This window comes from Pseudophryne corroboree, chromosome 8, assembly GCF_028390025.1.
Source record: "Pseudophryne corroboree isolate aPseCor3 chromosome 8, aPseCor3.hap2, whole genome shotgun sequence".
Classification (NCBI taxonomy): Eukaryota; Metazoa; Chordata; class Amphibia; order Anura; family Myobatrachidae; genus Pseudophryne; species Pseudophryne corroboree.
In genome coordinates, this window is record NC_086451.1 from 57905809 (window position 1) to 57930014 (window position 24206).

Here is a 24206-nt window from a genome sequence, read left to right on the forward strand (position 1 = left end):
CGTGGTGCACCCTGATTGGCTGAAGGGACCCTCTTTGACACGAGTCAGGGGGGGTCCTGGCAGTCGGGGAAAGGGGTCCCATGTGTAAACATGGGGCCCCTTTCAGTGCGTGGTCGGGTTTCCGTTTTATTATTTTGCCAAGTACGTGGATTATACAAAGAACAGAAGGTACACTGGATTATGTGAGTATAATTTTTTTCACAGGTACCCCTAGGATTCTACATGGAGAAGAAGACCGAGCCTCGTGGGAACATAGGTAAGTATGTGTGTATGTTGGTGTGCATGTATGTAATAAAGTTGTACTGTCACGGTGTGTGTGTCCTGTTTTTTGGGGGGTATTTTTTTAGTAGTAGTACTACAGGTACCAGCGGGCCCGGTTTTCCACCGCATGCTGGTACTTGTGGTTCTCCAAGTACCAGCTTGCGGGGGAGGCTTGCTGGGACTTGTAGTACTGCTACTAAAAACAATATTCACATTTTGTAAACAAGGCTATCAGCCCCCCATCCGCCGCCCTTGGATGGGGGGGACAGCCTCTGGCTTCACCCCTGGCCCTTGGGTGGCTGGAGGGGGGGACCCCTTGATTAAAGGGGTCCCCACTCCTCCAGGGTACCCCGGCCAGGGGTGACTAGTTGGGGTTTTAATGGCACGGCCGCAGGGACCGATATCAAAGTGTCCCCCCGGCTGTGGCATTATCTCCCCAGCTAGTGGAGCCCGGTGCTGGTTTCAAAAATACGGGGGACCCCTACGCTTTTTGTCCCCCGTATTTTTGGAACCAGGACCAGGCGCAGAGCCCGGTGCTGGTTGATTAAATATAGGGGAACCCCTGTCATTTTTCCCCCCATATTTTTTCAACCAGGACCGGCTCAAAGAGCCCGAGGCTGGTTATGCTTAGGAGGGGGGACCCCACGCAATTTTTTTTTCTGATTTTACACTAAACAGACCCTTTCCCATAGATAACCATGCACAGATCTCACTGATCCGTGCATGGTTATCCAAACTCGACTGGAAAAAGCAGGTCTATTTTATTGCTGCTTTTTTTAACGAATCGGAAAAAAAACAGACCCGCACTTGAGCACTCAGAAACTAACACCCAAATGCGAATGAATAGTGAATGCCCGTATTCTATAAAATAACAGCCGCGTTTGACCGATGGTCTATTCATTCGTATTTCTGAACGTTGTCATTCAAACCATTACGAATAGTCCAAACACTGCCGAGATTGGTGCTTAGTGAATTCCCGGATTGGGACTTAGAAAAAAAAAAACACAAATCGGTCAAACTCGGATTTTTTGTAAATACTGGCCCTTGAGTCTTAAGTTTCGAATAGAAATCCAGACTTGATCACCCACTTTGAGACTAGGGACAGCCTTCTGTTTCCGATCTGCAAAAAAATTGTATTTATTGGATGTTTTAAGCAGAGCCTCATGAACTTGTTTCCACATCTTAGTGAATTGCTGAAGGGCTAATTCTGCGGCAGGTATTTCGAGAGCTGGAAGAGATTGGAATGCAGGAACATGTGGATGAAGTCCATAATTCACATAAAAGGGTGTTTAATGGGTAGTGGAATGGTAGAGATTATTGTGAGCAAATTCAGCAAATGGAAGATAGTCCCGCCAATCGTCCTGAGAAGAAGACATGAAGAGTCGTAGGAAAGTCTCTAAGTCTTGGTTCACTCTTTCAGTCTGGCCATCCGTTTGGGGATGGTATGCAGAGGAGAAACTTAATTCCATTCCAAGAGCCGAACTCAGTGCTCTCCAGAATTTAGCCACAAACTGAGGCCCTCGATCGGAAACTATCTATTGTGGAAGTCCATGTAACAGGAAGATGTCTGCTATGAACATTTTTGATAGTTGTGGAGCGGTTGGAAGACTTGTGAGTGGGACAAAGTGCGCCATTTTGGAAAATCGGTCCACAATGACCCAAATAGTGTTTCGTCCTCTGGAGACAAGTAGGTCAGTTATAAAATCCATGGAGATGTGTGTCCAGGGTTTTTGTGGAAGCTATAGCGGATGAAGAAGACCCGATGGTGATCCTCTTGGACTTTTATGTTGGGCGCACTTTGGGCAGGCAGCTATGAATTCCAAAATATCCGTCTTCAGATGAGGCCACCAATAGGAGCGTTGGATGAACTTAAGAGTTTTGAGGCTACCTGCTTGTCCCATACACATTGAGATATGAGCCCACGTGAGCAGTCTTTTTCGGAGTTCTGGTGCATCTAAGGTTTTTCCCGGTGGAGGAAGCGGAGTAGTACGAGTTGCAGCAAAGGAGGCAGGATCTAGGATGAATTGTCTGTCCGGAAGATCTGTGGACTCATCTGAATTCAATGAACGAGAGAGCACATCTGCTTTCCGATTAAGAGACCCTGGACGATAACTGAGCTTGAAAGAAAAACATGAGAACAGTGCCCACCTGGTTTGCCTTGGGTTTAAACATCGGGCGGTCTGAAGATATAAAAGATTTTTGTGATCTGTGGTTACTGAGATTGGGTGCTGAGCTCTTTCCAGCAAGTACCTCCACTCTTCAAAAGCAAGTTTTATGGCAAGTAATTCTTGTTCTCCAATGGCGTAGTTTTGTTCTGCCGGAGAGAATCTTCAGGAAAAATAAGCACAAGGATGAGCTTTCTGATCCTCGAAGTACTGGGATAAGACGGCCCCCACTCCTACTGAAGAAGCATGCACCTCCACCTGAAAAGGACGACTGAGATCAGGTTGCCGAAGGATAGGAGCAGACATGAAGGCCTCTTTTAGAAACGAAAAGGCTTTTAGTGCCTCAGGTGGCCAAGCTGCAGAATTAGACCCTTTTCTTGTTAGTGCTGTAATCGGGGCAATGATGGAGGAATAATCTTTAATAAACTTCCTATAGAAATTGGCGAAGCCTAAAAAACACTGGATTCCCTTCAGAGTGGTAGGAAGGGTCCAATCTCTGCTTGGACTTTGGCAGGATCCATCTATAATTCCCTCCCGGAAATGATGTAACTTAAAAAAGGGATGGAGGGAACCTCAAACGTGCACTTTTCCAGTTTACAAAAGAGTCGATTTTCCCTTAGACATCTCAAGACTTCTCTGACTTGTTCCCGATGGACTTTTAGATCTTTGAAAAATATTAGAATATCGTCCAGATACACAACCAGGCACTTACAGAGGAGATCTCGGAATAATTCATTGACATAATTCTGGAAGACTGCTGGAGCATTGCATAAGCCCGTCGCGAGTATTGAACGCAGTCTTCCACTCGTCTCCTGTGCGAATGCGTATAAGGTTATAAGCTCCCCGCAGGTCCAATTTGGTGAAAATGGTAGCCCCCTTTACTCGGTCAAATACTTCGGGAATCAAGGGCAAGGGGTATCTGTTCTTAACTGTAACTTCGTTGAGGCCCCGGCAGTCGATGCAAGGCCGTAGGCCCCCGTCCTTCTTCTTAACAAAAAAACAAACCCTACCCCGGCTGGAGAAGAGGAGGGGCGAAGGAACCCTTTGGCTAAATTCTCCTGTATATACTCAGACATCACTTGGGTTTCCGGGAGAGATAAAGGGTACGTTCGGCCTCTGGGAGGTGTTTTACCAGGCAGTAAATCGATAGGGCAGTCCCAACTTCGGTGGGGAGGCACGGAATCCGCCCCTTGCTTACTGAACACGTCTAGAAAGGGCTGATAGGCATCTGGGAGATCAGTGGAGTGTAGGGTAAAGAGTGGCGTGACGGTGGATAAACAGCTAGCTTTGAGAACACGACTCCCCCCAGGCGAGTACATCCATAGTTTGCCAATCCAAGCAGGGGTTGTGCTCCTGCAACCACGGGAATCCTAGGATTATTTTTTGAGAGGCTTTGGGAATTACCAGGAAAGCGATAACTTCAGAATGGAGAATACCAACTTTCATCTTCAGAGGAACTGTACGGTGGGTGATGATCCCTTCAGGGATATAACGTCCGTCAACTGCGGTGATAGAGATAGCTCGCTCCAAACGAGTGGTTGGTATTTCAAATTGTCGGACTAAGGCGGAAGTAATGAAACTTTCTGCAGCTCCAGAATCCAAAAGTTCTGTAACATGAAGGGAGGTAGAGGGAAGTTCCATACATACAGCCAACAGTGATTCCTTCCTGGTAAATTGGTTGAAGAATGCTCCTAGCTTAACCTCTCCTGCGTAAGCTAGGAGCAGGAGTTTCCCGGTCGTTTAGTACAAGACTTAACAAAGTAGTCGGCCGCCCCACAATACATGCAGAGGTTGCCCTGTCTGTATCTTTGACGTTCCTCATTGGTGAGACGAGAGCGGTTCACCTGCATGGGTTCTTCAGTAGATGGTGAGGATGGTCTAGGAGTGGGACAGGCCCGAGGTTTGGGTCTCTCGAACCTTGTTCTCTCAAGACAGCGCTCCTTGTATCTTAGATCAATCTTGTTACATAAAGAAATAAGCTGATCGAGTTTAACTGGCACATCCTGAGTGACCAGGTCATCTTTAATTTTGTCGGAGAGACCGTTCCAAAAGGCGGCAATGACAGCCTGTTCATTCCAGCCCACTTCGGAAGACAGAGTACGGAATTGGGTCACGTACTGGGCAACGGAACGGGTTCCCTGACGCAGACGCAGAATCTCCAAAGAGGCAGAGGTGGTCCGGCCTGGCTCGTCAAAGATTTTACGAAAAATTGCCACGAATTCCAGGTAATTCGAGAGTATGGGATCAGTTTTCTCCCATAAGGGTGAAGCCCAATCCAGAGCTGGTCCAGTCAGAAGTGAAATGATGTATGCGATTTTGGTCCGATCAGACGGAAAGTCAGCTGACTGAAGCTCAAACTGGATCTCGCATTGATTGAGGAACCAACGGCATTGCTTTGGACTACCGTCAAATTTACTGGGTGGCGGTAGTTGTAAACGAGGAACTGGAATCGACACTAGAGGATTAGATGCTGGCAGATTGGAAGCTGGAACTGGAGTCCGAGATGTGGAAATGGCTGTGTGAAGAGAATCCAAACGAGTGGACATATTCTGCATGAACTGTACAATCTGTGCCTGCATGGCCTCCTGTTTATTTAGACGAGACAGAATATCCACAGAGGCATCGCCTGCTCACTTGCCGGATACATTGGGCCAGTGCTTACTGTCACGCTCGGCGTAAGTTGGGGTTCCGACAACCGAGTTTTGGCTGAAGGGACAGCTACCTGTGAGGAGAGTAAACGAGGTGACTGAATGTAATTCCTCCCCATGGGGTGGAAGCCAAACTAAGTATTAACGTTGGCCGGAGGGCGTACAGAAAAGGAGGACTTCGTAGGAAGATAACTGTAGTTTTCTCTGACGTCCTAGTGGATGCTGGGGACTCCGTAAGGACCATGGGGAATAGACGGCTCCGCAGGAGACTGAGCACATCTTAAGAAAGATTTAGGACTATCTGGTGTGCACTGGCTCCTCCCCCTATGACCCTCCTCCCAGTTAGATTTCTGTGCCTGGCCGAGCTGGATGCACACTAGGGGCTCTCCTGAGCTCCTAGAAAGAAAGTATAGTTTAGGTTTTTTATTTTACAGTGAGACCTGCTGGCAACAGGCTCACTGCAGCGAGGGACTAAGGGGAGAAGAAGCGAACCTACCTAAGTGGTGGTAGCTTGGGCTTCTTAGGCTACTGGACACCATTAGCTCCAGAGGGATCGCACACAGGACCCGACCTCGTCGTCCGTTCCCGGAGCCGCGCCGCCGCCCCCCTTACAGAGCCAGAAGCAAGAAGGTCCGGAAAATCGGCGGCTGAAGACTTCTGTCTTCTCCAAGGTAGCGCACAGCACTGCAGCTGTGCGCCATTGCTCCTCATGCACACCACACACTTCGGTCACTGATGGGTGCAGGGCGCTGGGGGGGGGGGCGCCCTGAGCAGCAATATTAACACCTTGGCTGGCAAAACTGACACCATATATAGCCCCAGAGGCTATATAGGTGAAAATTACCCCTGCCAGAATAACACAAAAAGCGGGAGAAAGCCCGCCGAAAAAGGGACGGAGCCATCTCCCTCAGCACACTGGCGCCATTTTCCCTCACAGCTCCGCTGGAAGGATCGCTCCCTGGCTCTCCCCTGCAGTCCTGCACTACAGAAAGGGTAAAAAAGAGAGAGGGGCCCTAAATTTAGGCGCAGTATATATATAATACAAGCAGCTATAGGGGAAAACACTCTGTATAGTGATATCCCTCTGTTATATAGCGCTCTGGTGTGTGCTGGCATACTCTCCCTCTGTCTCCCCAAAGGGCTTTGTGGGGTCCTGTCCTCTGTCAGAGCATTCCCTGTGTGTGTGTGCTGTGTGTCGGTACCGCTGTGTCGCCATGTATGATGAGGAAAATGATGTGGAGGCAGAGCAAATGCCTGTAAATGTGTTGTCACCCCCTGAGGGGTCGACACCTGTGTGGATGGACTTATGGAAGGAATTACGTGACAGTGTCAGCTTCAACCATAAAAGGTTTGACGACATAGGACAGCCGGCTACTCAGCTTGTGACTGTTCCAGCGTCTCAAATGTCATCAGGGGCTTTAAAACGCCCGCTACCTCAGATGGCAGACACAGATGTCGACACGGATACCGACTCCAGTGTCGGCGACGATGAGACTAGTGTACCCTCCAATAGGTCCACCCGTTACATGATTGAGGCAATGAAAAATGTATTACACATTTCTGATAGTACCCCAGGTACCACAAAAAAAAAGGGTATTATGTTCGGTGAGAAAAAACTACCAGTAGTTTTTCCTGCATCTGAGGAATTAAATGAGGTGTGTGAGGAAGCCTGGACTTCCCCCGATAAGAAATTGATAATTTCTAAACGGTTATTGGCAGCGTACCCTTTCCCGCCAGAGGATAGGTCACGTTGGGAAACATCCCCTAGGGTAGATAAAGCGCTTACACGTTTATCAAAACAGGTGGCACTACCGTCTCAGGATACGGCCGCCCTAAAGGATCCTGCTGATAGAAAGCAGGAGGCTACCCTAAAAGCTATATATACACACACGGGCATTATATTGCGACCAGCGATTGCATCAGCATGGATGTGCAGTGCTGCTGCTGCGTGGTCAGATTCCCTGTCGGATAATATTGATACCCTGGATAGGGACAATATTTTGCTGACAGTAGAGCATATAAAAGACGCTGTCTTATACATGCGTGATGCACAGAGGGATATTTGCCGGCTGGCATAAAAAATAAGCGCAATGTCCATTGCCGCCAGAAGGGGGTTATGAACTCGGCAGTGGTCAGGTGATGCCGATTCAAAAAGGCACATGGAAGTTTTGCCTTATAGGGGGGTGGAACTGTTTGGGGATGGTCTTTCAGACCTCGTTTCCACAGCTATGGCTGGGAAATCGACATTTTTGCCACAGGCTACCCCACAGCAAAAGAAAGCACCGTATTATCAAGTACAGTCCTTTCGGCCCCATAAACACAAGAGGGCTCGAGGCGCATCCTTTCTGCCGAGAGGCAAAGGTAGAGGGAAAAAGCTGCATCATACAGCCAGTTCCCAAGAGCAAAAGTCCTCCCCCGCGTCCGGTAAGTCCACAGCATGACGCTGGGGCTTCACAGGCGGACCCGGGTACGGTGGGGGCCCGTCTCAGAAATTTCAGCACACAGTGGGCTCTCTCACAGGTGGATCCCTGGATCCTTCAAGTAGTATCTCAGGGGTACAGGCTGGAATTCGAGACGTCCCCCCCCCCCCGCCGTTTTCTAAAATCTGCCTTACCAGCAACTTCCTCTGCCAGGGAGGCAGTGTTGGTGGCTATCCAAAAACTGTATTCACAGCAAGTGATTGTCAAGGTACCCCTCCTTCAGCAAGGAAAGGGTTACTATTCCACAATGTTTGTGGTACCGAAACCGGACGGTTTGGTGAGACCCATCTTAAATTTAAAATCCTTGAACACGTATATCAGAAAGTTCAAGTTCAAGATGGAATCGCTCAGGCTTATTGCGAGCCTGGACGAGGGGGATTACATGGTCTCTCTGGACATAAAGGATGCCTACCTGCATGTCCCCATTTACCCTCCTCACCAGGAGTACCTCAGATTTGTGGTACAGGACTGTCACTATCAGTTCCAGACGCTGCCGTTTGGGTTATCCACGGCACAGAGGGTCTTTACCAAGGTAATGGCCGAAATGATGATACTCCTTCGCAAGAAGGGAGTTTTAATTATCCCGTACTTGGACGATCTCCTGATAAAGGCGAGGTCCAAGGAACAGTTGGTAGTGGGGGTAGCACTTTCTCGGGAAGTGCTACAACAGCACGGCTGGATTCTCAATATTCCAAAGTCACAGCTGGTCCCGACGACACGTCTTCTGTTCCTGGGAATGATTCTGGACACAGACCAGAAAAAAGTGTTTCTTTCAGTGGAAAAAGCTGAGGAGCTGTCATCTCTAGTCAGAGACCTCCTAAAACCGGGACAGGTGTCGGTACATCAATGCACACGAGTCCTGGGAAAAATGGTAGCTTCGTACGAAGCAATTCCATTCGGAAGGTTCCACGCAAGGACTTTCCAGTGGGACCTGTTGGACAAATGGTCCGGGTCCCATCTCCAGATGCAACAGCGGATAACCCTGTCGGCAAGGACCAGGGTGTCGCTGCTGTGGTGGCTGCAGAGGGCTCATCTACTAGAGGGCCGCAGATTCGGAATACAGGACTGGGTCCTGGTGACCACGGATGCCAGCCTTCGGGGCTGGGGTGCAGTCACACAGGGAAGAAATTTCCAAGGACTATGGTCAAATCAGGAGATTTCGCTTCACATAAATATTCTGGAGCTAAGGGCCATTTACAATGCCCTAAGCCATGCAAGGCCCCTGCTTCAGAACCAACCGGTACTGATCCAATCAGACAACATCACGGCGGTCGCCCATGTAAACAGACAGGGCGGCACAAGAAGCAGGAGGGCAATGGCAGAAGCCACAAGGATTCTCCGATGGGCGGAAAATCATGTGTTAACACTGACAGCAGTGTTCATTCCGGGAGTGGACAACTGGGAAGCAGACTTCCTCAGCAGGCACGACCTCCACCCGGGAGAATGGGGACTTCATCCAGAAGTCTTCCAAATGCTGGTAAACCGTTGGGAAAGACCACAGGTGGACATAATGGCGTCCCGCCTCAACAAAAAGCTAAAAAGATATTGCGCCAGGTCAAGGGACCCTCAGGCGATCGCTGTGGACGCTCTAGTAACACCGTGGGTGTACCAGTCGGTTTATGTGTTTCCTCCTCTGCCTCTCATTCCCAAGGTACTGAGAATAATACGAAGGCGAGGAGTGAAAACTATACTCGTGGTTCCGGACTGGCCAAGAAGAGCTTGGTACCCGGAACTTCAAGAGATGCTTTCAGAGGACCCTTGGCCTCTGCCGCTCAGACAAGACCTGCTGCAGCAGGGGCCCTGTCTGTTCCAAGACTTACCGCGGCTACGTTTGACGGCATGGCGGTTGAACACCGGATCCTGAAGGAAAAGGGCATTGCGGAGGAAGTCATCCCTACCCTGATCAAAGCCAGGAAGGATGTCACCGCAAAACATTATCACCGCATTTGGCGAAAATATGTTGCTTGGTGTGAGGCCAGGAAGGCCCCAACGGAGGAATTTCAACTGGGTCGATTCCTGCATTTCCTGCAAGCAGGGGTGACGTTGGGCCTCAAATTGGGGTCCATTAAGGTCCAGATTTCGGCCCTGTCGATTTTCTTCCAGAAAGAACTGGCTTCGCTGCCTGAAGTTCAGACTTTTGTCAAAGGAGTTCTGCATATTCAGCCTCCTTTTGTGCCCCCAGTGGCACCTTGGGATCTCAATGTGGTTTTGGAGTTCCTGAAATCACATTGGTTTGAACCACTTAAGACTGTGGATTTGAAATATCTCACGTGGAAAGTGGTCATGCTGTAGGCCCTGGCTTCGGCCAGGCGTGTGTCAGAATTGGCGGCTTTGTCCTATAAAAGCCCTTATCTGATTTTCCATATGGATAGGGCAGAGTTGAGGACTCGTCCTCAGTTTCTCCCGAAGGTGGTATCAGCGTTTCACTTGAACCAACCTATTGTGGTGCCTGCGGCTACTAGGAACTTGGAGGATTCCAAGTTACTGGACGTAGTCAGGGCCCTGAAAATTTATGATTCCAGGACGGCTGGAGTCAGGAAAACTGACTCGCTGTTTATCCTGTATGCACCCAACAAACTGGGTGCTCCGGCTTCTAAGCAGACTATCGCGCGCTGGATTTGTAGCACTATTCAGCTGGCGTATTCTGCGGTAGGACTACCGCAGCCAAAATCTGTAAAAGCCCATTCCACAAGGAAGGTGGGCTCATCTTGGGCGGCTGCCCGAGGGGTCTCGGCTTTACAACTTTGCCGAGCTGCTACTTGGTCAGGGGCAAACACGTTTGCAAAATTCTACAAATTTGATACCCTGGCTGTGGAGGACTTGGAGTTCTCTCATTCGGTGTTGCAGAGTCATCCGCACTCTCCCGCCCGTTTGGGAGCTTTGGTATAATCCCCATGGTCCTTACGGAGTCCCCAGCATCCACTAGGACGTCAGAGAAAATAAGAATTTACTCACCGGTAATTCTATTTCTCGTAGTCCGTAGTGGATGCTGGGCGCCCATCCCAAGTGCGGATTGTCTGCAATACTTGTAAATAGTTATTGTTACACAAATCGGGTTGTTATTGCGAGCCATCTGTTCAGAGGCTCCGTTGTTATCATACTGTTAACCGGGTTCCTATCACGAGTTATACGGTGTGATTGGTGTGGCTGGTATGAGTCTTACCCGGGATTCAAAATCCTTCCTTATTGTGTCAGCTCTTCCGGGCACAGTGTCCTAACTGTGGCTTGGAGGAGGGTCATAGGGGGAGGAGCCAGTGCACACCAGATAGTCCTAAATCTTTCTTTAGATGTGCCCAGTCTCCTGCGGAGCTGTCTATTCCCCATGGTCCTTACGGAGTCCCCAGCATCCACTACGGACTACGAGAAATAGAATTACCGGTGAGTAAATTCTTATTTTAATGAATAATTAGGCTGTACACGAAAATTGGAGAAATTGAAGAAACTCGAAGAATTAGCATCTATGGTTAAATGACTTGAAGAGTGAAGCTGAAGAACTCCGGTAAAGAAGAACTGAAGACTGTGTTTCATGATTAAAAGACAAGGCTGAAGTACTTGGATTTTGAAGAAATTAAGACGTGGTTTGTGATTGAAAGACGAGGCTGAAGAACTTGGACTTTGAAGAAATGAAAACTGTGGTTTGTGATTGAAAGACGAGGCTGAAGAACTTGGACTTTGAAGAAATTAAGACATCTGCGGGAACCGCCGTTAGCACCTGGAGCTCTGCTACGACCTGGGACCCCGTGAGCGCTTCCACGAGCGGCAGCGGACTTAGACAGCAGGACTGCAGCAGAGTTTAGGTAACCGATGGATGAGAGCAACCAGGACCAGGGAACCAGAAGTAACCTGGGAGCCCAGAGCTGGAGAACCTTTCACAAGGAGTTAACTTGAAGCACTGGCATTCTCTCTCTGAGCCAGCCCCATTTTGTAAGGGGAGAACACGCAGGATTGGCTGGACACAGATTGGTAACTTCATTGGTAATACTGTGGTCTCCAACATGGCTGCCCCAGCACAGGAGACATACTTAGCTATTAGCACACAGCTTTAGCCAGCTTTTGTCCCTGACACACTATACTGTGTCACCACCAGAGGACCTTACCGCAGCGATCCCCGCCGCAGCGCCCGGCTCTCCAGACCCTCGGTCCCCGGCCCTTGGCAGCCGCATATCTGTCCAGGAGGACCCGCCGCCAACAGCTCCCTGCCGCTGCAGCCACGCCAACCAGCGGGACGGTAACCCGCGGGAGCACCCGCCGGAGGTAAGGCTCCGGAACCTGACAGCTTGATAGCAACTCCAACCACAGCTGAATCAGGCCCCAAGTGCAGACGTAGAGAGGTGCGTCTCAAACCAATAGGATTGTTAGTTTATCTTGTGATTTTGAAATCCAGCCTACAACTTCTCTTCAAATAAAATAGTTGTTATCAATATCCTATTCCTCACAAAAAGCAACAAAGAACACAAATAAACAAATAATAGCAATTAAAATACTATTAAAATACTTTAAGATGCTCTGGCTGGTGTTACAGCAGTGATTCTGGCTGCTAGCCAAATGAAGGGTTTGTGAGGCAGTGATGCCTCCACCCACAGAGCCCTGCGCTTTAAGTAGCGACACCGCTCACACAGCCCAAGTTACAGTTACGGCCCTGATTGTTGATTTAGTATAACAGGTCAAAAAGTGCAGGAATCTGGAACAGTGGATAAAGCAGGGTAGCGTCACAGATCTCAGGAGCTAAGAGAATGACGTCCGTCCTCCACCATGTCACTCATACACAGTGGCAAGATGGCTCCACACATGCAGGGACTGAAGCATTGCTTGAGGAGCCATTTTGTTGGAGACTGCGCACACACAGTTTTTAGATATACTTTTGAAGTAGTTAAAATCTGTCTCGTATCAGAAAATGGGATTGAAGGGTTCCTAATTTTAGGTTTAAGCAATATTTTGAATGTCATTTAACTTTTGAATTGTCTAGACTAAATGAACTAACAGGCAAATTACAGATTGTGCATATCGCTGCTTCTGAAGTTTTTGCTCCATTGCAGTTATCATTTCCCCACTAATGTGCAGATGTTATTCTGATTGATGTATTTGGATGCAGTTATGTGCTGTCATTTACTTGTGTTTATGTTATAGCTCTGTTATTTGAAGTATTAGATTCCAGATTATTTGTATATTTTGTTTCTATAACATTTATTATCATCAAGTCTAATTCAGATCCAATTCGGCTTCTTATTGCTTATATTTTATGGTAATACACTTTTTACGTTTTTTATTGATTGTATATCTCAGTTATTATACAACATTGCTTTGTTTGCGTTATACATATAAAGCAGTCACGCCCCCCCATCACACTATCAGTATAATATAGCCACGCCTCAGTGATGGTGCTCATTTAAGCCTTTGCTCCTCCTCACTTCATTGCAGACCCTTCTGAAAACTTATGACAATATTTTTGCTGAGAGGCAAGTATTGTTTATATTTTGTTTTTGACGCCCACCCCATCCCCCTCATATACTGTTTCTACCAGAAACCCTACAAAGAGCAAACAGTAGCAGAGTCCAAGAAATCAATTATAAGGTAAATATCTCTATGCAATTGTAGTGATTGCAGCTCTCTTCTAATCAATTTCCGCACAACGGTTTAGCTAACCACAATGATCAAAAACTTATTAAACACAGATGTATTGCCAATTTTACGTTGATTTTATTATTATTATTATTATTATTATTATTGTAGTAGTAGTAGTAGTAGTAGTAGTAATAATAATAATAATAATAATAATAATAAAAATAATGATAATAATATATATGACACATTATTATATAGTTTCAATATATGTCCTGGTATGAAAGTAGAATCAGCATCTGCAACAAAATGGAGCTCAGGGATTCTAACAATAACAACGCTACACAATCTCATTCTTGTCGCTCTTTGGTGTGTTGTAATGATACTGTAAATGTCTAGTTGACAAGGTACAAACAAGTTTATTGTAATTGAGTTTTTTTCTTCATCATCTACAGGAATACTTTGGCACAGAAGCCTCATTGGAAACAGCCTTATTGACTTTTCTATCCCCTTCCTGCCGCTGGAGCTCGGCCACGTGAAGAGATGCATCATGGCGGAACTGAGACAGAGCGGGCTTAGAGAGGATGAAGAGCTGGCATCACGGGTGGCTAACGAGATGGTTTATTTCCCAAAAGACAGAAAACTATTCTCTGACAGAGGCTGTAAAACTATACCGGCTAAACTCCTCATCCATCTTTAGCTGCTGCCTCACTTCTAGCTGGGGATCAAGCCTCAAGATACCGGAGCATTCTCATTGACAATATGGGAACTCATCACCTACAGACCAGTCACCCGCTAATGTCCCCACTATGGAACAACCCTGACATTACATACATTCCTCTCAGATATTACCCCTTTATGATATTTTACTGACTTCTTCATTCTTGATTTTCCTTACCCAGTAACAGCTAATTTCTATACCTACGAATAAAGTACAGTATCTACACCAATCACTACACCTACCAGGCCCTATTATGCAATACTACCAACTAGAAACACTACATTGCCATACACCATCTAAGGGTACGAATGCCACACTGTACCCACTTCTACTTTAATGTAGCAGAGCATTAAAGACCAACAGGACTGTGGAAAGCAACAGAGACACTGGACCTAATTCAGAGTTGATCACAGCAGCAAATTTGTTAGCAGTTGGGCAAAACTGTGGCCCTCATTCCGAGTTGATTGCACGCTGCCAATTTTCGCAGTGCAGCGACCAGGTTACTACTGTGCATGCGTATGGACTGCAATGCGCACGTGCGTCGTACGGGTACAAACAGCATTGTTGCTGTGCAATGCTTCTAGCGACGATTCCATTCGCACAGCCGTTCGCAAGGAGATTGACAGAAAGAGGGCGTTTATGGGTGTCAACTGACCGTTTTCTGGGAGTGGTTGGAAAAACGCAGGCGTGTCCAGGCGTTTGCAGGGCGGGTGTCCGACATCAATTCCGGGACCGGACAGGCTGAAGTGATCGCAGCGGCTGAGTAAGTTCAGACCTACTCAGAAACTGCAAAAACCTTTTTCGTCCCGCTCGGCTGCACATGCGATCACACACTTGCAAAGTGAACATACACTCCCTCGTGGGCGGCGACTATACGTTTGCATGGCTGCAAAAAGTAACTAGCGAGCGATCAACTCGGAATGAAGGCCCATGTGCACTGCAGGGGGGGGGGGGGCAGATATAACATGTGCAGAGAGAGTTAGATTTGGGTGGGGTGTGTTCAAACTGAAATCTAAATTTGCAGTGTAAAAATAAAGCAGCCAGTATTTACCCTGCACAGAAACAATATAACCCATCCAAATCTAACTCTCTGCACGTTTATCTGCCCCACCTGCAGTGCACATGGTTTTGCCCAACTGCTAACAAATTTGCTGCTGCGATCAACTCTGAATTACCCCCACTAGACCCAGAAGACTGGATACAGATTAAGACTAATATGCCTAAATACTCATTGGGCTCCCGGCAGCATGTGCCAGACTGTGTGAGAGGTAAGGCACAGGAGAAAAGGGGGAGGTGGGGAGCTGCGGGGATGGGGGTTTAGGTTAAAACACCATCGTGGAGGGTTAGGCTGAGGGGGGAAGGGGGGTAGGTTTAGGCTGCTGGAAGGGAGGATTAGGGTTAGGGGGCCATTGGGGGAAAGTACCTTCCCCCTGGCGGAATTTTCAACATCGGGATGCCGTGAACGGTATTCTGACCGCTGGTATATCATACATTGCTCAATAAGTACACAAGTTAGAGAACTCAAAAGATCTTTCATAGGTGGCACTGTGTTCCTACTCATCTGTGCTCCCATCTGTCCAGATTCCTCCCACTGATGCATACCTCTCCCCATCCGACTCTACACCTCTCTACAAAACTTCAAACGGGCTCTCAACACCCACTTCTTCACCAAACCCAGCCAACTCTCCTCCTAACCCTCTTGTCTATGCTCACTGTCCACCCCGTCTGTCTCACCCCGGTCTGTCAGCCCTTCACCTTTTAGATTGTAAGCTCGCAAGAGCAGGAACTTCTTTCCTCATGTGCCTTTCCTTTTCTTACTTAAACTATCTTTTACTCCATACTCCCTTTGATTGCACCTAGCCCCGGATTTTCTATACCTGTCCTATATTGTCTTGAACTTTAAGTGCTTTTTTCTTGTTTGCTCATTTGAATATGTACTGTGTAGCGGGCGCTGCGGATCCCTTGTGGCACCATATAAATAATGGATAATAATAATAATAATGAGATCTTGTAACTTCAGAGGCACCTGTGTCTCATAGATGTTAGAGCTGTCCTAAATTAGCCTCTTACTGGGCAGAAGTTCATCAAACTAATATCCAACTACCGAAATCCCTATTATACTATCTCCTACCTATGATCATTCCACGCATTCCAAAACCTAGCTACAAAATCTGGTAATTTGGATAAAATGGCAAATTACCAGCAATTAGGAAAGTACAGAAAAGACAACGTTGACCTTCAAGATCAGTTGTATATTACACCTATTACACGGACCATATGATCAGTAACTTACCTGACACCTCTGACAGTTTCTTAAACACTTAGTCCATGTGTGGCACCCCGGAAAATGGTGTGTGCGCCCCTTTAAAGCTTACTGGAGGTGCTGGACGCATGATGAGCGAGGGGCAGAGCGGGAGCTGAGAATGGATGCCAGCCGCAGGGTCATGCTGGGCGGTGAGACAAGCACTGCAGAGAGCCTTTAAAGTTTACTGGAGGTGCTGGACGCATGCTGAACGAGGAGCAGAGCAGGAGCTGAGAACAGATGCCAGCCGCAGGGTCACGCTGGTCGGTGAGACCATTGCTGCAGAGAGCCGGATGAGGGGGCGTGAGACTTCACAGCTGGATACCAGACACCGCTAGGCCTAGTGAAAGGTGAGGACACCGTGGCCATCTTGTAACAGAGAGGAGCCATTGAAACTGGTCCAGCAAGTCCTGAAGTTCTGAGTGAGTACATTGAGACTGATTGTGACCCAAGCCACGGGCAGGCCAGACACCCAGCCTAAGTATTCAAGTTGTCACATGCTGTGCAGTGTAAAGGGCGCGGATAGCATAGCACCATATCCACAAGTTAATCCCTGTTTAGGGGGCAGTAAAGGCAACCACCCCCCTGCTTTAGCACTGTTGGGACACAAAATTATTGGCGCAAGTGAGATATTTACTCTGGAAAGACTGAAACCTTTGTGCAAGTGAGAGTAAGATCCTTTAACTGAAAGAGACAGAGTTTATTAACCAAGAGACCCTCATTGCTAACTGAGTTATAGTTGTCAGGAGACACTACAATCCCTTCGCTAGCTACATCCTCTTGTGACTAGAACTGAGATACATTGACGTTATTACAGCCCAGGATTCTTTATATATTTGTGTACCAGTTCCCCCATTGCAATGCTGTGGCACCACAGACTTTTTACAAGGGCTCCAACGTTATTTACCGGTGAAGATCATTACACCTTTGCTAGGGAAAGCTAAGAATATTGGGGGTAATTCAGACCTGATCGTAGCAGCAAATTTGTTAGCAGCTGGGTAAACCATGTGTACTGCAGGTGGGGCAGATATAACATGTGCAGAGAGAGTTACATTTGGTTTGGTTATTTTGTTTCTGTGCAGGGTAAATACTGGCTGCCTTATTTTTACACTGCAATTTAGATTTCAGTTTGAACACACCACCCAAATCTACTCTCTCTCTGCACATGTTATATCTGCCCCCCCCCCCCCCCCCCCCCCCCCCCACCCCTGCAGTGCACATGTGGGGTAATTCAGACCTGATCGCAGCAGCAAATTTGCTAGCAGTTTGGCAAAACTATGCACTGCAGGGGTGGCAGATATAACATTTGCAGAGAGAGTTAGATTTGGTTGGATTATCTTGTTTCTGTGCAGGGTAAATACTGGCTGCTTTATTTTAACACTGCAATTTAGATTTCAGTTTGAACACACCCCACCCAAATCTAACTCTCTCTGCACATGTTATATCTGCCCCCCCCCCCCCCCCCCCCCCCCACACACACACACACACAGTGCACATGGTTTTGCCCAACTGCTAACATATTTGCTGCTACGATCAGGATCAGATCTGAATCACCCCCATGGTCTTGCCAAACTGCTAACAAATTTGCTGCTATGATCAGGTCTGAGTTACCCCCATTAATTGCTATTGTTAAATGTGTTTTTCATCACTCTTCTCATGACCACATTATAGATTGTGATTGTGTGATTCTAATTTGTCAATATCGTTGGTTCAATTGATTGTCTTTTGCATTTTTGATTGTGATGTGAATTGTCTTCTCCTTATTCTTCTTTGATGCCCAATTCTTCTCGTGATTATCTAAATTTAATGCCAATTAACCAGTCATCATCTTCAATCCAGAGTTCTTTGAGGCTCAATAAAAAGACATCCTGTTGGAATTGCTGACTCACTCCTGTTTTGTATCAATCTATCCTACCTCTCTGAACACGGTACTACAGAACAAGGTACAGGGAGAAACGTTTCAGGGGAAAGGTCCACCACATAGCCACCAAACACCTGTAATACCTCTCTCAACCACTTAGACGTACCCGCCAACCCCGGGGTGTTACACATGGTCCACACATTTTGAGGCCGAATCTCCTTTTGATTTGAGATTAACACCTGAATAATGAGTTAAGCAGCTAGAGTGACCCTCTCCTCAATAACAACCTCCCTTCCCCATACAATATAATGACATGACATGACCACACGGGTGGTATTCAGCACGCTGGCTGTTGGTATCCCGGCGCTCAGTATACCAGCGCTGAAATCCCGACACCCGGCTTACCGACAACTATTCTACCTCTTGGGGGCCCATGACCCCCCTGGAGGGAGAATAATAAGCGCGCCACCGTGCCCGCAAGGGGCTCATTTGCACTCACCCAGCTGTCGGTATGCTGGCGGTCGGGATCCCAGCCGCCGGCATACCATACTACACCCGACCACACACATTAACAGATAAACAAGGGCCCTCATTCCAAGTTGATCGCTCGCTTGCTGCTTTCAGCAGCATTGCACACGCTAGGCCGCCGCCCTCTGGGAGTGTATCTTAGCTTAGCAGAATTGCTAACGAAAGGTTAGCAGTTCTGCTATTAAGTATTTCCTTGCAGTTTCTGAGTAGCTCCAGACCTACTCCTAGATTGGGATCACTGCAGACTGTTTGGTTCCTGGTTTGACGTCACAAACACGCCCTGCGTTCGGCCAGCCACTCCTCCGTTTCCCCAGCCACTCCTGCGTTTTCACCTGGCACGCCTGCGTTTTTTAGCACACTCCCAGAAAACGCTCAGTTACCACCCAGAAACACCCACTTCCTGTCAATCACTCACCGATCAGCAGAGCGACTGAAAAGCGTCGCTCGGCCATGTGTAAAATTGCATAGTTTTGTGTGAAAATACTTAGCGCGTGCGCCCTGCGGCCCATACGCATGCGCAGAACTGCTGGTTTTTAGCCTGATCGCAATTCTGCTAAATACAGCAGCGAGCGATCAACTCGGAATGACCCCCAATGTACAGTATCTCAGACCCCAAGGCAAATAACTGATGGGGTAAGGCTATTTATGGTATTATTTATGCCATTGTTATCTAGATATTATTTATAGTATTGTTGGGCAATTTTGCGTTCTGAACAAAATGGTTCTTTAGTAGATTGCTCTTGAGGTGACATTTTTTGCTCCTTTGGAAAAACATATACTCAAAGTATAAAATATTTATTGGGATATTTCTAACAATGGCCCTCATTCCCAGTTGTTCGCTCGGTAATTTTCTTCGCATCGCAGCGATTTTCCGCTAATTGCGCATGCGCAATGTTCGCACTGCGACTGCGCCAAGTAAATTTGCTAAGAAGTTTGGTATTTTACTCACAGCATTACGAGGTTTTTTCTTCGTTCTGGTGATCGTAGTGTGATTGACAGGAAGTGGGTGTTTCTGGGCGGAAACTGGCCGTTTTATGGGAGTGTGTGAAAAAACGCTACAGTTTCTGGGAAAAACGCGGGAGTGGCTGGAGAAACGGGGGAGTGTCTGGGCGAACGCTGGGTGTGTTTGTGACGTCAAACCAGGAACGAAACTGACTGAACTGATCGCAGTGTAGGAGTAAGTCTCGAGCTACTCAGAAACTGCTAAGAAGTGTCTATTCGCAAATCTGCTAATCTTTCGTTCGCAAATCTACTATGCTAAGATTCACTCCTAGTAGGCGGCGGCTTAGCGTGTGCAATGCTGCTAAAAGCAGCTTGCGAGCGAACAACTCGGAATGACCCCCATATCATGTACTCTTGATCAATATTCAATACGTGTAATTTTCCATCATTCTGTGGGAAACCTCCACTTCCAGGTGACTTTAAAATTGTGTAATACGCAGTGGCGGCTTCTGGCCTTGGGCTTCAAAGCAATGTGAATAGCGCCAGGTAGGAGGTCCCGGAGTTATTCAATTGCACACATCGCTAGTCGGGAGATGCCAGTTCACACGCCTTGGGCAGATGCGAACGTGCGCCTGAGCACAGTACACTGTCAGAGCTAACAAATCTAACACCGGACACAGCATCAAAGTTGCTGCTGCTGCTCTCTATTGAAACACCCCCACCCAAAACGACAGGGAGAAAGGGTGTGCACAGGCCTGAGTGGACCCACTACTGGATCTTTATGACAGGTGCTGACTGCCGGGACTAATAATCCTGTTCGCAGAGCAGTGACAGCCTCTGTTTCAGTAACATTACAGAGTGGTGCAGGGATGGATCATCCCATCACACCACATGTCACTCTCGGCACCGGTCTCACTGCAGCTTGTTAACACCGCTTTCCTCACTGCACGGGACATCAGCGGGTTCACTACCCCATGGCCGCGGGTGTCACGGCTGGGCGGCGCCCCCCCTTGGCCAGTGCCCCTGGTGAGTGCCACCCTGGCCAAGGGGTAGACTGGTTCCATACGATTCCATACGATTTGGTACATTTTGCATACAATGTATTTTATGCAATTCCAGCCATGCCTGCGGGAACCGACATATCACGAGTGCAGCACTAACGATCTAGGGGAGCCAATCCGACCCTCACGGGAATGCACATCGGATCGGATTAGAAACACATCCAAAATGCCCGATTTCACCCGATATATCGGCCCGAATGCCCGAAATTGGATGAAATCGGGTATTATCGTTCTAGTGTATGGGGCCCTTTACAGATAGCAGTGCAGATAATGACAGGGGTGCACACGCCAGAGTCATACATGAGGGAGAAGCCGTATCAGTACACATAATGTGCTGATAGCATTTCTCCCCCATAACGGAGGATCATACATCTGCCCCGTTGTTTTTAATGCTATCAATGAAAAATTAATACAAGACAAAATGAAGCACACCACTTTGGGGAAGTCTACATAGTAGGTAGCATCTATCCTTGTGTATCAATGCCTATTTCCCTATAGATTGTAAGCTTGCATGCAGGGCCCTCCTACCTCTATGTCTGTTTTTACCCAGTTTTTTTTTCTATTACTGTTGTTCTAATTGTAAAGTGCAACGGAATATGCTGCACTATGGTGGTCATTCCGAGTTGTTCGCTCGGTAATTTTCTTCGCATCGGAGCGATTTTCCGCTAACTGCGCATGCGCAATGTTCTCACTGCAACTGCGCCAAGTAAATTTGCTATGCAGTTAGGTATTTTACTCACGGCATTACAAGGTTTTTTCTTCGTTCTGGTGATCGTAATGTGATTGACAGGAAGTGGGTGTTTCTGGGCGGAAACTGGCCGTTTTATGGGAGTGTTTGAAAAAACGCTACCGTTTCTGGGAAAAACGCGGGAGTGGCTGGAGAAACGGAGGAGTGTCTGGGCGAACGCTGGGTGTGTTTGTGACGTCAAACCAGGAACGACAAGCACTGAACTGATCGCACTGGAAGAGTAAGTCTCGAGCTACTCAGAAACTGCACAGAGAAGTCTTTTCGCAATATTGCGAATCTTTCGTTCGCAAATTTGATAAGCTAAGATTCACTCCCAGTAGGCGGTGGCTTAGCGTGTGCAAAGCTGCTAAAAGCAGCTTGCGAGCGAACAACTCGGAATGAGGGCCTATATAAGAAACTGTTGTTAATAATAATAATAATAATAATAATAACATAGTAGATGAAATGTGCCAGAAATGTAACTGCAGCAATACAGTGTATGTGAACCAGAACCTGTGACCACTCCTGGGTAATTAGTGTCAAGACAGACTGTTTTTGTGAATCCGTTGGACTCAGACCAACCGAAGGAGTAGATGCTCCTGTATGAAAGAAACAAGGAGGATGAAGATAGTTCCTTTTCATATACTTTATTGAAAGACAACAGTCCTAATGCAGCTGACCAATAGAATGTGACTACTAAGTATTAGGTTGAAGAACCGTAAAGAATAGTGTACAGTTGGACAATAGTGGACAATTGAAAAACGGGCCTGAAGGACACAGAAGAAGACTGGATTTCTGGGTTTGCGGTGGAAGAACTATGAAGAATCGTACATTGGATGATGACAAAACGTGACTGACGAACTGTGAAGAATTATCCACTGGGTGATGAAAGGACGTGGTTGAAGAACTGTGAAGAATTATCAGCTGGATGATGAGAAGACGTGACTGAAGAACTGTGAAGAATTATTTGCTGGATGATGAAAAGACGTGAATGAAGACTGTGAAGAATTGTCTGCTGAATGATGAAAAGACGTGACTGAAGGACTGTGAAGAATTGTATGCTGGATGATGTGAAGACACGAATGAAGAACTGTGAAGAATTGTCTGCTGGAAGATGAAAAGACAAGGCTGAGGAACTGTGAAGAATTGTCTGCTGGATGATGTGAAGACGTGAATGAAGAACTGTGAAGAATTGTCTGCTGGAAGATGAAAAGACAAGGCTGAGGAACTGTGAAGAATAACTGTTAGATGATGTGAAGACGTGGCTGAAAGTCACGAGAGGAAGCTGGTGGACCTCCACAGGATTCCGGAAAATACAACGGTACCATTCGGTGAACGGTTAACCGTGAAAGCGCACTGGAGAGCTGGCAGGTCACTTGCAGCGAGAGATGGCAGGCAAACACTGAGAGCGGAGATGGTATCAGGACACCTGGAAACGCAAAGATATAATCTGCAGGAGCACAGAGCTAGGGTACAGAGTAACTACAACAAAGCACTGGCAAAGAGTGTAAAAATCCCAGCCTACTTATAGGCAGCAAGGAAACAGGATTGGCTGACACTCACCTATAGACGCTCATTGGTGCTGCATTTGGTCTCCAACATGGCCGCCTCCTATGCTGCAGACACACAGGAGCACTGTAGGCCACCAGGTCCCCACACTCCCGGCTCCTGGAAGCCGCATCATCTCCGCCGCCGACTGCGCCATGTCCCCATGCGGCCGCACAGCACTGCGAGCAGCCGCGCTGGCAATGGACGGACCCCGGGACCCACGGCGGTGAGTGTCTGCTTTGTGACAATTAGTATCCGCTTCCACCCCCTGTCTCGGTGCCCCAGTTGATAAGAGCTTTATCATACCCCCCAACACAGGGGTCCATAAGATACACATACCACACTTGTTCTTACATAAACACCCCATGGGGCCCATTTATTAACAAGTTTTAGCTAAGCGTATGATAAATTATGCTCCAGCCAATCAGCTCCCACCTGTCATTTTTAAAACACACGACAGGAGCTGATTGGCTGGAGCACCATACGCAAAGAGTTTTAAATAGCTAAAACTCGTTGATAAATGTGCCCCTTTTTCTGGTTAACACAATACATGCACTCCCCATTGCCCTTGATTCTCCATTTTTATTTCTCTTTACAACACCAGTAGAACAAGTATAACTAGTACAACAAAAGTAAGGAACTCTACAGTATAAGCCAGTGGTCAGGAAACAGGGGTAAATTACCCCAAATGGGGTCAAAATTTAATTCCTAGGGATAATGGACGGTCGCGCTGCCGAGACACAGCCCCATCCAGCACCGGCCGGCTCGTGATGTAACGTGCTTACGTTACACCGCGCTCCCTCCTGCCCGCCCTGTGCTGTGCTCCTGGCCACCCTGTGCGGTGTTCCTGGCCTAGGTGTGACGTACTACTGACGTCACACTGCGCTCCCTCATGCCTGCCCGTCCTGCGCCATCCTGTCCTCCTGCCCACGGCCCGCCAACCCACACACAGAACAATGGGAAATTCCCACTGACATTACTGAGGTAAGGATGTGACCATCTGTCTCCTAAAAGTCGTGCCCCCCCCTTCCCCCCTCATCCATCTTTCTTACATTCATTCTGGTGTTTTGGGAGAAAGTGTTAATTAACCCATTCATTGCCATAAAATAATTGGCGGGGGCAAAAATATTTTATATATATATATATATATATATATATATATATACACACAGTATCTCAGAAATGCCATATAAACAGTGATAATCAGTATATATGCACAATAACATATGATTTCCTTCCTTTCAAATCAAGGGGGTAACGTCAACGTATCTAAATATATTTTGGGGTAAAAGGTAAAAAAGTTCCCTGACCCCTGGTCTAAGCAATCTGCTACATAAGGGTCATTTCCTGTAAAATTAAAATGCAGAAACGAAACTAAGGAATATCCTTTTTCCTAGGACACA

At 47.3% G+C, this 24206-nt stretch overlaps 1 protein-coding gene across 1 annotated transcript in view; it reads left to right on the forward strand.

Moving 5' to 3' along the window:
- The window catches only part of LOC134948458 (torsin-1A-like), a 105445-nt gene extending 90705 nt beyond the window's left edge, over positions 1 to 14740 (forward strand). The window contains exon 5 of the mRNA XM_063936440.1: positions 13569 to 14740. Within this exon, the coding sequence (XP_063792510.1) occupies positions 13569 to 13813 (245 nt within the window). The 3' untranslated portion in view covers positions 13814 to 14740. The remainder of the gene's footprint in view (positions 1 to 13568) is intronic.
- The last annotated feature ends 9466 nt before the right edge of the window (positions 14741 to 24206 follow it).